The following is a 14,898-nucleotide window of genomic DNA, read 5'->3' as shown; positions in this document are numbered from 1 at the left end:
ACTTAGAAATGTCCTTGTTTTTGAAAGAAAAGCTAATTTTTTCGTCCATTAAAATGACATCAAATTGATCACAAATACAGTGTAGACATTGTTAATGTTGTAAATGACTATTGTAGCTGGAAACAGCTACAATTTTAATGGAATTTCTACATAGGCGTACAGAGGTCCATTATCAGCAACCATCACTCCTGTGTTCCAATGGCACGTTGTGTTAGCTAATCCAGGTTTATCATTTTAAAGGCTAATTGATCATTAGAAAACCCTTTTGCAATTATGTTAGCACAGCTGAAAACTGTTGTCCTGATTAAAGAAGCAATAAAACTGTCCTTCTTTAGACTAGTTGAGTATCTGGAGCATCAGCATTTGTGAGTTCGATTACAGGCTCAAAATGGCCAGAAACAAAGACCTTTCTTCTGAAACTCGTCAGTCTTCTTATTCGGAGAAATGAAGGCCATTCCATGTGAGAAATTGCCAAGATACTGAAGATCTCATACAACGCTGTGTACTACTCCCTTCACAGAACAGCTCAAACTGGCTCTAACCAGAATAGAAAGAGGAGTGGGAGGCCCCGGTGCACAACTGAGCAAGAGGACAAGTACATTAGAGTGTCTAGTTTGAGAAACAGACGCCTCACAAGTCCTCAACTGGCAGCTTCATTAAATAGTTCCCGCAAAACACCAGTCTCAACGTCAACAGTGAAGAGGCGACTCCAGGATGCTGGCCTTCTAGGCAGAGTTGCAAAGAAAAAGCCATATCTCAGACTGGCCAATAAAAGTAAAGATTAACCTGTTATGGCTAGGGGGCAGTATTTTCACGGCTGGATAAAAAACGTACCCGATTTAATCTGGTTACTACTCCTGCCCAGTAACTAGAATATGCATATAATTATTGGCTTTGGATAGAAAACACTCCAAAGTTTCTAAAACTGTTTGAATGGTGTCTGTGAGTATAACAGAACTCAAATGGCAGGTCAAAACCTGAGAGATTCCTTTACAGGAAGTGACCTGTCTGACCATTTCTTGAACTTCTTTGCCATCTCTATCTTTTACAAAGGATCTCTGCTCTAACGTGACACTTCCTACGTCTTCCATGGGCGCTCAGAGCCCGGGAAAAACCTGAATGTCGTCATCCCAGCCCCAGGCTGAAACACATTATCGCCTTTCTCAAGTGGCCGATCAAGGGACTGTGGGCTTAGGCGCGTGCCCTGGCCGCCATTCGGATATAACGATGGATTATTTTGGACCAAACCAACATTTGTTATTGAAGTAGCAGTCCTGGGAGTGCATTCTGACGAAGACAACAAAAGGTAATCAAACTTTTATAATAGTAAATCTGATTTTGGTGAAGGCTAAACTTGCCGGGTGTCTAAATAGCGAGCCCGTGATGCCTGGGCTATGTACTTAGAATATTGCAAAATGTGCTTTCACCAAAAAGCTAATTTAAAATCGGACATATCGAGTGCATAGAGGAGTTCTGTATCTATAATTCTTAAAATAATTGTTATGCTTTTTGTGAACGTTTATCATGAGTAATTTAGTAAATTGTTAGCAAATTCCCCGGAAGTTGCTAGTTCTGAACGTCACATGCTAATGTAAAAAGCTGTTTTTTTATATAAATATGAACTTGATTGAACAAAACATGCATGTATTGTATAACATAATGTCCTAGGTGTGTCATCTGATGAAGATCATCAAAGGTTAGTGCTGCATTTAGCTGTCTTCTGGGTTTTTGTGACATTATATGCTAGCTTGAAAAATAGGTGTCTGATTATTTCTGGCTTGGTACTCTGCTGACATAATCTAATGTTTTGCTTTCGCTGTAAAGCCTTTTTGAAATCGGACAGTGTGGTTAGATAAAGGAGAGTCTTGTCTTTAAAATGCTGTGAAATAGTCATATGTTTGAAAAATTGAAGTTTTTGTATTTTTGAGGAATTTGTAATTCGCGCCACGCCTATCATTGGATATTGGAGCAGGTGTTCCGCTAGCGGAACGTCTAGATGTAAGAGGTTAAGATGGGCAGAAGAACACAGACACTGGACAGAGGAACTCTCTCTACACTGTATTTCTGATCAATTTGATGTTATTTTAAAGGACAAAAAAATGTTATTTTCTTTCAAAAACAAGGACATTTCAAAGTTGTCAAAGACTCCAGTCATCCAAGTCATAGACTGTTCTCTCTGCAACCACAGGGCAAGCGGTACCAGAGCGCCAAGTCTAGGTCCAAGAGGCTTCTAAACAGCTTCTACCCCCCAAGCCATAAGACTCCTGAACATCTAATCAAATGGCTACCCAGACTATTTACATTGACCCCCCCCCACCCTTTCTTTTTACACTGCTGCTACTCGCTGTTTATTATCTATGCATAGTCACTTCACCCCTACCTACATGTGCAAATTACCTCGACTAACCTGTACCCCCGCACATTGTCTCGGTAACTCAGCCTTCCGTCCTGTATCTACCTGACCCTCCTGTCCTGTGTCTACCTGACCCTCCTGTATCTACCTGACCCTCCTGTCCTGTATCTACCTGACCCTCCTGTATCTACCTGACCCTCCTGTCCTGTATCTACCTGACCCTCCTGTCCTGTATCTACCTGACCCTCCAGTCCTGTATCTACCTGACCCTCCTGTCCTGTATCTACCTGACCCTCCTGTCCTGTATCTACCTCACCCTCCTGTATCTACCTGACCCTCCTGTCCTGTATCTACCTGACCCTCCTGTCCTGTATCTACCTGACCCTCCTGTATCTACCTGACCCTCCTGTCCTGTATCTACCTGACCCTCCAGTCCTGTATCTACCTGACCCTCCAGTCCTGTATCTACCTGACCCTCCTGTATCTACCTGACCCTCCTGTCCTGTATCTACCTGACCCTCCTGTATCTACCTGACCCTCCAGTCCTGTGTCTACCTGACCCTCCTGTCCTGTATCTACCTGAGCCTCCTGTCCTGTATCTACCTGACCCTCCTGTATCTACCTGACCCTCCTGTATCTACCTGACCCTCCAGTCCTGTATCTACCTGACCCTCCTGTCCTGTATCTACCTGACCCTCCTGTATCTACCTGACCCTCCTGTCCTGTATCTACCTGACCCTCCTGTCCTGTATCTACCTGACCCTCCTGTCCTGTATCTACCTGACCCTCCTGTGTCTACCTGACCCTCCTGTGTCTACCTGACCCTCCTGTCCTGTATCTACCTGACCCTCCTGTATCTACCTGACCCTCCTGTATCTACCTGACCCTCCTGTCCTGTATCTACCTGAGCCTCCAGTCCTGTATCTACCTGACCCTCCTGTCCTGTATCTACCTGACCCTCCAGTCCTGTATCTACCTGACCCTCCTGTCCTGTATCTACCTGACCCTCCTGTATCTACCTGACCCTCCTGTATCTACCTGACCCTCCTGTCCTGTATCTACCTGACCCTCCAGTCCTGTATCTACCTGACCCTCCTGTCCTGTATCTACCTGACCCTCCTGTATCTACCTGACCCTCCTGTCCTGTGTCTACCTGACCTTCCTGTCCTGTATCTACCTGACCCTCCTGTATCTACCTGACCCTCCTGTCCTGTATCTACCTGACCCTCCTGTCCTACCTGACCCTCCTGTATCTACCTGACCCTCCTGTCCTGTATCTACCTGACCCTCCTGTATCTACCTGACCCTCCTGTATCTACCTGACCCTCCTGTCCTGTATCTACCTGACCCTCCAGTCCTGTATCTACCTGACCCTCCTGTCCTGTATCTACCTGACCCTCCTGTATCTACCTGACCCTCCTGTATCTACCTGACCCTCCTGTCCTGTATCTACCTGACCCTCCCGTCCTGTATCTACCTGACCCTCCTGTCCTGTATCTACCTGACCCTCCTGTCCTGTATCTACCTGACCCTCCAGTCCTGTATCTACCTGACCCTCCTGTGTCTACCTGACCCTCCTGTCCTGTATCTACCTGACCCTCCTGTCCTGTATCTACCTGACCCTCCTGTCCTGTATCTACCTGACCCTCCAGTATCTACCTGACCCTCCTGTCCTGTATCTACCTGACCCTCCAGTCCTGTATCTACCTGACCCTCCTGTATCTACCTGACCCTCCTGTCCTGTATCTACCTGACCCTCCTGTCCTGTATCTACCTGACCCTCCAGTATCTACCTGACCCTCCAGTCCTGTATCTACCTGACCCTCCTGTATCTACCTGACCCTCCTGTCCTGTATCTACCTGAGTCTTCCGTCCTGTGCGGCAGCTCCTCCAGGGATGATCTTGGTGATGAAGATAGACGGGTCGTCTCCAACGTGGGGGTTGTCTGTTCCACCTGCTATACTGAATCCTAGACCAGAGTTACCCTACACACCATCACACACACACACACACACACACACACACACACACACACACACACACACACACACACACACACACACACACACACACACACACACACACACACACACACACACACACACACACACACACACACACACACACACACACACACAATCACATACACACATGTTGATAAACATAGGAAGACCCCACCGCTGACAACAGAAAGCCTGATACAATGTTTCATAAACCCTAGTAAATAGTACTAATTCCTGGGGAAATGTTCTGTGGATCAATGAAACAACATTTGAGCTTTTTGGCATTACAGATCAGCTCTGGAAACAGCAGATCGTAAAGGGCAATACGGAGAGCTCTGGAAACAGCAGTTGGTGAAGGGCAATCCTCAACCATTAAAGAATTAGAGCTGTTTTCTGCTGAAGAGAGGGCCGTCAATTAGCAGTAGAAAGGTGCAGCAAACTCATTGATGGCTACAAGAAGAGTTTTCCTGCAGTTATCTTGGCCAAAGGCTGTGCAATCAAGTACGACCTCCGATCGGGGTGCCAATCATCTTGTCCATAACATTTGTCTTCATTTCATCAATTATAATTGCAAACTTAAGTTGACAAAAAAAATAAAAAATTGGTTTTGCAATGTTAAAGATCCAACAACAAGGTTTGGTGACAAAAAGTTTTTTTTTTAAATGTCAATTTATTTTGAGAAGAAATAGGGAATTATTTATAGGGGCTCCCTGGTGGTGCAGCGGTCTGAGGCCCTGTGTCTCAGTGCTAGAGGGCTCCCTGCGGGTGCAGCGGTCTGAGGCCCTGTGTCTCAGTGCTAGAGGGCTCCCTGGGGGTGCAGCGGTCTGAGGCCCTGTGTCTCAGAGCTAGAGGGCTCCCTGGGGGTGCAGCAGTCTGAGGCCCTGTGTCTCAGTGCTAGAGGGCTCCCTGGGGGTGCAGCGGTCTGAGGCCCTGTGTCTCAGTGCTAGAGGGCTCCCTGGGGGTGCAGCGGTCTGAGGCCCTGTGTCTCAGTGCTAGAGGGCTCCCTGGGGGTGCAGCGGTCTGAGGCCCTGTGTCTCAGTGCTAGAGGGCTCCCTGGGGGTGCAGCGGTCTGAGGCCCTGTGTCTCAGTGCTAGAGGGCTCCCTGGGGGTGCAGCAGTCTGAGGCCCTGTGTGTCAGAGCTAGAGGGCTCCCTGGGGGTGCAGCGGTCTGAGGCCCTGTGTCTCAGTGCTAGAGGGCTCCCTGGAGGTGCAGCAGTCTGAGGCCCTGTGTCTCAGAGCTAGAGGGCTCCCTGGGGGTACAGCGGTCTGAGGCCCTGTGTCTCAGTGCTAGAGGGCTCCCTGGGGGTGCAGCGGTCTGAGGCCCTGTGTCTCAGTGCTAGAGGGCTCCCTGGGGGTGCAGCGGTCTGAGGCCCTGTGTCTCAGAGCTAGAGGGCTCCCTGGGGGTGCAGCGGTCTGAGGCCCTGTGTCTCAGTGCTAGAGGGCTCCCTGGTGGTGCAGCGGTCTGAGGCCCTGTGTCTCAGTGCTAGAGGGCTCCCTGGTGGTGCAGCGGTCTGAGGCCCTGTGTCTCAGTGCTAGAGGGCTCCCTGGTGGTGCAGCGGTCTGAGGCCCTGTGTCTCACTGCTAGAGGCATCACTACAGACCCTGGTTCGATTCCAGGCTGTATCACAACCGGCTGTGATTGGGAGTCCCATAGGACGGCGCACAATTGGCCCAGCGTTGTCCGGGTTTTGCCGGGGTAGGCCGTCATTGTAAATAATAATAATAATTTGCTCTTCACTGATTTGCATAGTTAAATAAAGGTTATATAAACCCAAAAAAAGAAAAGTGCGATGATGGTGAGAGCTAATAGTAATAGAGTAGAGAAATCTAATAGTACGAGCAGTACAGTCTCACCCTCTCTAGAGTCATTTCTTCATACTCCACCTCTCCCTCTGATCCATTCATCTAGAGAGGGAGAGAGAGGGGTGGGGAGAGAGGGGTGGGGAGAGAGAGGGAGGGAGAGGGAGGGGGAAGAGAGAGGGAGGGGGAAGAGAGAGGGGAAAGAGAGAGGAAGGGGGGAAGAGAGAGGGGAAAGAGAGAGGAAGGTGGGAAGAGAGAGGGGAAAGAGAGAGGAAGGGGGGAAGAGAGAGGGTGGGAGAGGGAGGGGTGGGGGAATGGGAGAGAGGGAGAGAGAGGGAGAGGGAAGAGAGAGGGAGGGGGAAGAGAGAGGGTGGGGAGAGAGAGGGAGGGAGAGGGAGGGGGTGGGGGAATGGGAGAGAGGGAGAGAGAGGGAGAGGGAGGGGGTGGGGGAAGGGGAGAGAGAGGGAGGGGGAGGGAGGGAGGGGGAGAGAGAGGAAGGGGGAGGGGTAAAGGGAGAGAGAGGGAGGGGAGAGAGAGGGAGAAGAGAGGGGCAGATTAGAGAGAGAGGGGGGAGGGAGGGGAGAGAGAGGGAGGGGGAGAAGAGAGAGGGGGAGAGGGGGAAGATGAGAGAACCTAGATCAACACAGAGTAGTATTATTACATAGTATTACATTATTACATTATAGCCGCATTCTTCCATCTCTTCTTCTCTCCTCCTCCCCCTCAGGGTGACAGAGTGAGCGATGAGGGGATGAGCGAGGACAAGACAGAGAGATGCTAGCCTTCAGTCATATTATTATACATTATACTGTCTGACGGAGGGACAGAAGGGAGAGGAGAGAGAAGGAGAGAGAGAAGAGAGGGGAGGAGAGAGAAGGAGAGGGAGAGAGAGAAGAGAGGGGAGGAGAGAGAAGAGAGAGGGAGAGAGAGAAGAGAGAGGGAGAGAGAGAAGAGAGGGGAGGAGAGAGAAGGAGAGGGAGAAAGAGAAGAGAGGGGAGTAGAGAGAAGGAGAGGGAGAGAGAGAAGAGAGGAGAGGGAGAAAGAGAAGAGAGGGGAGGAGAGAGAAGGAGAGAGAGAAGAGAGGGAAGGAGAGAGAAGGAGAGGGAGAAAGAGAAGAGAGGGGAGGAGAGAGAAGGAGAGGGAGAAAGAGAAGAGAGGGGAGGAGAGAGAAGGAGAGGGAGAGAGAGAAGAGAGGAGAGAGAAGGAGGAGAGAGAAGGAGAGGGAGAGAGAGAAGAGAGAGAGAGAAGAGAGGAAGAGAGGAGAGAGAGAAGAGAGAGAGAGAGAGAGAGAGAGAGAGAGAGAGAGAGAGAGGGAGAGAGAGAAGAGAGAAGGAGGAGAGAGAGAAGGAGAGGGAGAGAGAGAAGAGAGGAGAGAGAAGGAGAGGGAGAGAGAGAGGAGAGAAGGAGGAGAGAGAGAGAGAGGGAGAGAGAGAAGAGAGGAGGAGAGAAGAGAGGAGAGAGAAGAGAGAGGAGAGAGAGAGGAGAGAAGGAGGAGAGAGAAGGAGAGGGAGAGAGAGAAGAGAGGAGAGAGAGAAGAGAGGAGAGAGAAGAGAGAGGGGAGAGAGAGGAGAGAAGGAGAGAGAGAAGGAGAGAGAGAAGAGAGGGAAGGAGAGAGAAGGAGAGGGAGAAAGAGAGAGAGAGAGAAGGAGAGGAGAGAGAGAGGAGAGGAGAGAGAAGGAGGAGAGAGAAGGAGAGGGAGAGAGAGAAGAGAGGGAGAGAGAAGAGAGGAGAGAGAAGGAGGAGAGAGAAGGAGAGGGAGAGAGAGAAGAGAGAGAGAGAGAGAGAAGAGAGGAGAGAGAGGGAGAGAGAGAAGAGAGAAGGAGGAGAGAGAGAAGGAGAGGGAGAGAGAGAAGAGAGGAGAGAGAAGGAGAGGGAGAGAGAGAGGAGAGAAGGAGGAGAGAGAGAAGGAGAGGGAGAGAGAGAAGAGAGGGAGAGAGAGAAGAGAGGAGAGAGAAGGAGAGGGAGAGAGAGAGGAGAGAAGGAGGAGAGAGAAGGAGAGGGAGAGAGAGAAGAGAGTGAGAGAGAGAAGAGAGGAGAGAGAAGAGAGAGGGAGAGAGAGAGGAGAGAAGGAGGAGAGAGAAGGAGAGGGAGAGAGAGAAGAGAGGGAGAGAGAAGAGAGGAGAGAGAGGGAGAGGGAGAGAGAGAGGAGAGGGGAGGAGAGAGAAGAGAGAAGGAGGAGAGAGAAGGAGAGAGAGAAGAGAGGGAAGGAGAGAGAAGGAGAGGGAGAAAGAGAAGAGAGGGGAGGAGAGAGAAGGAGAGGGAGAAAGAGAAGAGAGGGGAGGAGAGAGAAGGAGAGGGAGAGAGAGAAGAGAGGGAGAGAGAAGAGAGGAGAGAGAAGGAGGAGAGAGAAGGAGAGGGAGAGAGAGAAGAGAGAGAGAGAGAGAAGAGAGGAGAGAGAGGGAGAGAGAGAAGAGAGAAGGAGGAGAGAGAGAAGGAGAGGGAGAGAGAGAAGAGAGGGGAGGAGAGAGAAGGAGAGGGAGAGAGAGAAGGAGAGGGAGAGAGAGAAGAGAGGGGAGGAGAGAGAAGAGAGAGGGAGGAGAGAGAAGGAAAAGGAGAGAGACGAAAAAAATGGTAAATCCATAAAAGGTCCATCTAGACACCGTTTACATACAGAACCTAAACATCAGCACCACAACTCAAACAAAGCTGTGAACGAGCTGAGAGACGAGGCAAGAAGGGCCATCAAAATGAACATAACATTCAACATACAAATTAGGATCTGGCTAAAAATACTTGAATCAGTTATAGAACCCATCGCCCTTCATGGTTGTGAGGTCTGGGGTCCGCTCACCAACCAAGAATTCACTAAATGGGACAAACACCAAATTGAGACTTGAATTAAAAATATCCTCCATGTACAACGTAAAACACCAAATAATGCAGAGCAGAATTAGGCCGATACTAATTATCAAAATCCAGAAAAGAGCCGTTAAATTCTACAACCACCTAAAAGGAAGCGATTCCCAAACCTTCCATAACAAAGCCATCACCTACAGAGAGATGAACCTGGAGAAGAGTCCCCTAAGCTAGCTGGTCCTTCCAACAAAGCCATACCTACAATGAACCTGGAGAAGAGTCCCCTGCTAGCTGGTCCTGGGGCTCTGTTCACAAACACAAACAGACTCCACAGAGCCCCAGGACAGAAACACAATTAGACCCAAACAAATCATGAGAAAACAAAAAGATAATTCTTTCCAAAGTGCCAAGTAATTAACAAAAAAACAGAGCTAACTAGAATGCTATTTGGCCCTAAACAGAGAGAACACAGTGGCAGAATACCTGACTACTGTGACTGACCAAAACTTAAGGAAAGCTTTGACTATGTACAGACTCTCTCTCTCTCTCTCTTCCTCTCATCCTCTCTCTTCCTCTCATCCCCTTTCCTCCTCTCTCCTCTCTCTTCTCTCTCCCACTCCCTCCCTCTCCTGTCGTCCTCTCCCTCATCTCCTCTCTGAGCTGACTGCTTCCTCTCCTGTCATCCTCTCTCTATCTCCACTCTGAGCTGACTGCTTCCTCTCCTGTCGTCCTCTCCCTGCATCTCCACTCTGAGCTGACTGCGTTCCTCTCCTGTCGTCCTCTCCCTGCATCTCCACTCTGAGCTGACTGCTTCCTCTCCTGTCATCCTCTCCCTGTATCTCCACTCTGAGCTGACTGCGTTCCTCTCCTGTCGTCCTCTCCCTGTATCTCCACTCTGAGCTGACTGCGTTCCTCTCCTGTCATCCTCTCCCTGTATCTCCACTCTGAGCTGACTGCTTCCTCTCCTGTCGTCCTCTCCCTGTATCTCCACTCTGAGCTGACTGCTTCCTCTCCTGTCGTCCTCTCTGACAGGGTGAGCGAGAGCCAGGCAGAATGTTAGTAGTACAGAATGTAAATGTAAAGCTAGTAGCACAGTATCTTAATGTAAAGCTAGTAGTATAGAATGTTAATGTAAAGCTAGTAGTACAGAATGTTAATGTAAAGCTAGTAGTACAGAATGTTTCTGTAAAGCTAGTGGTATAGAATGTTTCTGTAAAGCTAGTAGTACAGAATGTTACCGTAAAGCTAGTAGTACAGAATCTTACCGTAAAGCTAGTAGTACAGAATGTTACCGTAAAGCTAGTAGTATAGAATGTTAATGTAAAGCTAGTAGTACAGAATGTTTCTGTAAAGCTAGTGGTATAGAATGTTAATGTAAAGCTAGTAGAACAGAATGTTAACGTAAAGCTAGTAGTACAGAATGTTACCGTAAAGCTAGTAGTACAGAATGTTACCGTAAAGCTAGTAGTATAGAATGTTAATGTAAAGCTAGTAGTACAGAATGTTTCTGTAAAGCTAGTGGTATAGAATGTTAATGTAAAGCTAGTAGAACAGAATGTTAACGTAAAGCTAGTAGTACAGAATGTTACCGTAAAGCTAGTAGTATAGAATGTTAATGTAAAGTTAGTAGGACAGACTGTTAATGTAAAGCTAGTAGTACAGACTGTTAATGTAAAGCTAGTAGTACATAATGTTAATGTAAGGCTAGTTTAAAAAAATATATAATAATTCACCTTTATTTAACCAGGTAGGCTAGTTGAGAACAAGTTCTCATTTACAACTACGACCTGGCCAAGATAAAGCAAAGCAGTTCGACACAAACAACACGGAGTTACACATGGAATAAAGAAACGTACAGTCAATAACACAATAGAAAAATCTATATACAGTGTGTGCAAATGAAGTAAGATAAGGGAGGTAAGGAAATAAATAGGCCATAGTGGCAAAATAATTACAATTTAGAAATTAAACACTGAAGTGATAGATGTGCAGATGATGAATGTGCAAGTAGAGATACTGGGGTGCAAAGGAGCAAAAAAATAAATAACAATATGGGGATGAGGTAGTTGGATGGGCTATTTACAGATGGGCTATGTACAGGTGCAGTGATCTGTGAGCTGCTCTGACAGCTGGTGCTTAAAGCTATTGAGGGAGATATGAGTCCCCAGCTTCAGTGATTTTTGCAATTCGTTTCAGTCATTGGCAGCAGAGAACTGGAAGGAAAGGCGACCAAAGGAGGAATTGGCTTTGGGGGTGACCAGTGAAATATACCTGCTGGAGCGCGTGCTACGGGTGGGTGCTGCTATGGTGACCAGTGAGCTGAGATAAGGCGGGGCTTTACCTAGCAAAGACTTATAGATGACCTGGAGCCAGTGGGTTTGGAGACGAATATGAAGCGAGGGCCAGCCAACGAGAGCGTACAGGTCGCAATGGTGGGTAGCATATGGGGCTTTGGTGACAAAACGGATGGCACTGTGATAGACTGCATCCAGTTTGCTGAGTAGAGTGTTGGAGGCCATTTTGTAAATGATATCGCCGAAGTCGAGGATCGGTAGGATAGTCAGTTTTCGAGGGTATGTTTGTCAGCATGAGTGAAGGATGCTTTATTGCGAAATAGGAAGCCAATTCTAGATTTAATTTTGGATTGGAGATGCTTAATGTGAGTCTGGAAGGAGAGTTTACAGTCTAACCAGACACCTAGGTATTTGTAGTTGTCCACATATTCTAAGTCAGAACCGTCCTGGGTAGTGATGCTGGACGGGCGGGCAGGTGCGGGCAGCGATTGGTTGAAGAGCATGCATTTAGTTTTACTAGCATTTAAGAGCAGTTGAAGGCCACGGAAGGAGAGTTGAAAGGCATTGAAGCTCATCTGGAGGTTTGTTAACACAGTGTCCAAAGAAGGGCCAGAAGTATACAGAATGGTGTCGTCTGCGTAGAGGTGGATCAGAGAATCACCAGCAGCAAAAGCGACATCATTGATGTATACAGAGAAAAGAGTTGGCCCGAGAATTGAACCCTGTGGCACCCCCACAGAATAATACAGCATGAAATACAGCATGTTAGTTGTATAGAATGTTAATGTAAAGCTAGCAGTACAGCATGTTACCGTAAAGCTAGTAGTACAGAATGTTACCGTAAAGTTAGTAGTACATAAGGTTACCGTAAAGCTAGTAGAACAGAATGTTAATGTGAAGTTAGTAGTACAGAATGTTAATGTAAAGTTGGCAGTACAGACTGTTAATGTAAAGTTAGTAGTACATAAGGTTACCGTAAAGCTAGTAGAACAGAATGTTAATGTGAAGTTAGTAGTACAGAATGTTAATGTAAAGTTGGCAGTACAGACAGTTAATGTAAAGTTAGTAGTACATAAGGTTACCGTAAAGCTAGTAGAACAGAATGTTAATGTAAAGTTAGTAGTACAGACTGTTAATATAAAGTTGGCAGTACAGACTGTTAACGTAAAGCTAGTAGAACAGAATGTTACCGTAAAGCTAGTAGAACAGAATGTTACCGTAAAGCTAGTAGAACAGAATGTTACCGTAAAGCTAGTAGAACACAATGTTACAGTTTATCTAGTAGTACAGAATGTTACAGTTTATCTAGTAGTACAGAATGTTACCGTAATGCTAGTAGTACAGAATGTTACTGTAAAGCTAGCAGTACATAATGTTACTGTAAAGCTAGCAGTACAGAATGTTACCGTAAAGCTAGTAGTACAGAATGTTACCGTAAATCTAGTAGTACAGAATGTTACCTTAAAGCTAGTAGTACAGAATGTTACCGTTTATCTAGTAGTACAGAATGTTACCGTTTATCTAGTAGTACAGAATGTTACAGTTTATCTAGTAGTACAGAATGTTACCGTAATGCTAGTAGTACAGAATGTTACTGTAAAGCTAGTAGAACAGAATGTTACTGTAAAGCTAGTAGTACATAATGTTACAGTTTATCTAGCAGTTCATAATGTTACAGTTTATCTAGTAGTACAGAATGCTACAGTTTATCTGGTAGTACAGAATGTTACCGTAAAGCTAGTAGTACAGAATGTTAGTTTATCTAGTAGTACAGAATGTTACCGTAAAGCTAGTAGTACAGAATGTTACCGTAAAGCTAGTAGTACAGAATGTTACAGTTTATCTAGTAGTACAGAATGTTACCGTAAAGCTAGTAGTACAGAATGTTACCGTAAAGCTAGTAGTACATAATGTTACCATAAAGCTAGTAGAACAGAATGTTACAGTTTATCTAGTAGTACAGAATGTTACCGTAAAGCTAGTAGTACAGAATGTTACCGTAAAGCTATTAGAACAGAATGTTACTGTAAAGCTAGTAGAACAGAATGTTACAGTTTATCTAGTAGTACAGAATGTTACAGTTTATCTAGTAGTGCAGAATGTTACCGTAAAGCAAGTAGAACAGAATGTTAATGTGAAGTTAGTAGTACAGAATGTTAATGTAAAGTTGGCAGTACAGACTGTTAATGTAAAGTTAGTAGTACATAAGGTTACCGTAAAGCTAGCAGTACAGACTGTTAATGTAAAGTTAGTAGTACAGACTGTTAACATAAAGTTGGCAGTACAGACTGTTAACGTAAAGCTAGTAGAATAGAATGTTACCGTAAAGCTAGTAGAACAGAATGTTATCGTAAAGCTAGTAGTACGGAATGTTACCGTAAAGCTAGTAGAACACAATGTTACCGTAAAGCTAGTAGTACAGAATGTTACTGTAAAGCTAGTAGTACAGAATGTTACCGTAAAGCTAGTAGAACAGAATGTTACCGTAAAGCTAGTAGTGCAGAATGTTACCGTAAAGCTAGTAGAACAGAATGTTATCGTAAAGCTAGTAGTACAGAATGTTAGCGTAAAGCTAGTAGTACAGAATGTTACCGTAAAGCTAGTAGTACAGAATGTTACCGTAACGCTAGTAGAACAGAATGTTACCTTAAAGCTAGTAGTACAGAATGTTACAGTTTATCTAGTAGTACAGAATGTTACCGTAATGCTAGTAGTACATAATGTTACCGTAATGCTAGTAGTACATAATGTTACCGTAAAGCTAGTAGTACAGAATGTTACTGTAAAGCTAGCAGTACATAATGTTACTGTAAAGCTAGCAGTACAGAATGTTACCGTTTATCTAGTAGTACAGAATGTTACAGTTTATCTAGTAGTACAGAATGTTACCGTAATGCTAGTAGTACATAATGTTACCGTAAAGCTAGTAGAACAGAATGTTACCGTAAAGCTAGCAGTACATGATGTTACTGTAAAGCTAGCAGTACAGAATGTTACCGTTTATCTAGTAGTACAGAATGTTACCGTAATGCTAGTAGTACAGAATGTTACCGTAATGCTAGTAGTACATAATGTTACCGTAAAGCTAGTAGAACAGAATGTTACCGTAAAGCTAGCAGTACATGATGTTACTGTAAAGCTAGTAGTACAGAATGTTACAGTTTATCTAGTAGTACAGAATGTTACAGTTTATCTAGTAGAACATAATGTTACAGTTTATCTAGTAGTACACACACAGCAGGAAATGAGCGATGTGGTGCGGAAGGAAAGATAGAAAAATGAAAGAGAGGATGGGAGAAGGGGTGTCAACCCCCCCCCTCACACACACACACACACACACACACACACACACACATTATGCAGACACACACACACACACACACACGATGCACAAACATGATGCACAAACACACACAAACCCATGCAGTTAAAAGGAAAGCTCTTACCATCTCTCTCTCTCTCACCATCTCTCTCTCTCTTACCATCTCTCTCTCTCTCCCTCTCACCATCTCTCTCTCTCTCCCTCTTACCATCTCTCTCCCTCTTACCATCTCTCTCTCTCTCTCTCTCTCCTCTGGTCCCTCCTTCTCTAGCTTATCCCTAGACTGAAGGTCATCAAGCTATAGACTGTCCCAATTCTCTCTCTCCCTCTT

At 45.9% G+C, this 14,898-nt stretch overlaps 1 protein-coding gene across 2 annotated transcripts in view; it reads right to left on the bottom strand.

Annotated features, from left to right (window-relative positions):
* The window catches only part of LOC106591968 (disks large homolog 4), a 90,054-nt gene that overhangs the window by 45,107 nt on the left and 30,049 nt on the right, over positions 1-14,898 (bottom strand). For both annotated transcript variants that reach the window (XM_045701726.1, XM_045701727.1), the window contains exons 2-3: positions 6,210-6,260; positions 4,214-4,338 (exon numbers count right to left, since the gene is read on the bottom strand). In XM_045701726.1, coding sequence (XP_045557682.1) covers positions 4,214-4,338; positions 6,210-6,260 — 176 coding nt within the window. The remainder of the gene's footprint in view (positions 1-4,213; positions 4,339-6,209; positions 6,261-14,898) is intronic.

The sequence above is a fragment of the Salmo salar genome, chromosome ssa18 (genome assembly GCF_905237065.1).
Source record: "Salmo salar chromosome ssa18, Ssal_v3.1, whole genome shotgun sequence".
Lineage (NCBI taxonomy): Eukaryota > Metazoa > Chordata > Actinopteri > Salmoniformes > Salmonidae > Salmo > Salmo salar.
The sequence above is the reverse complement of the archived record's forward strand: the minus strand, read 5'-3'. Positions and strand labels throughout refer to the sequence as shown.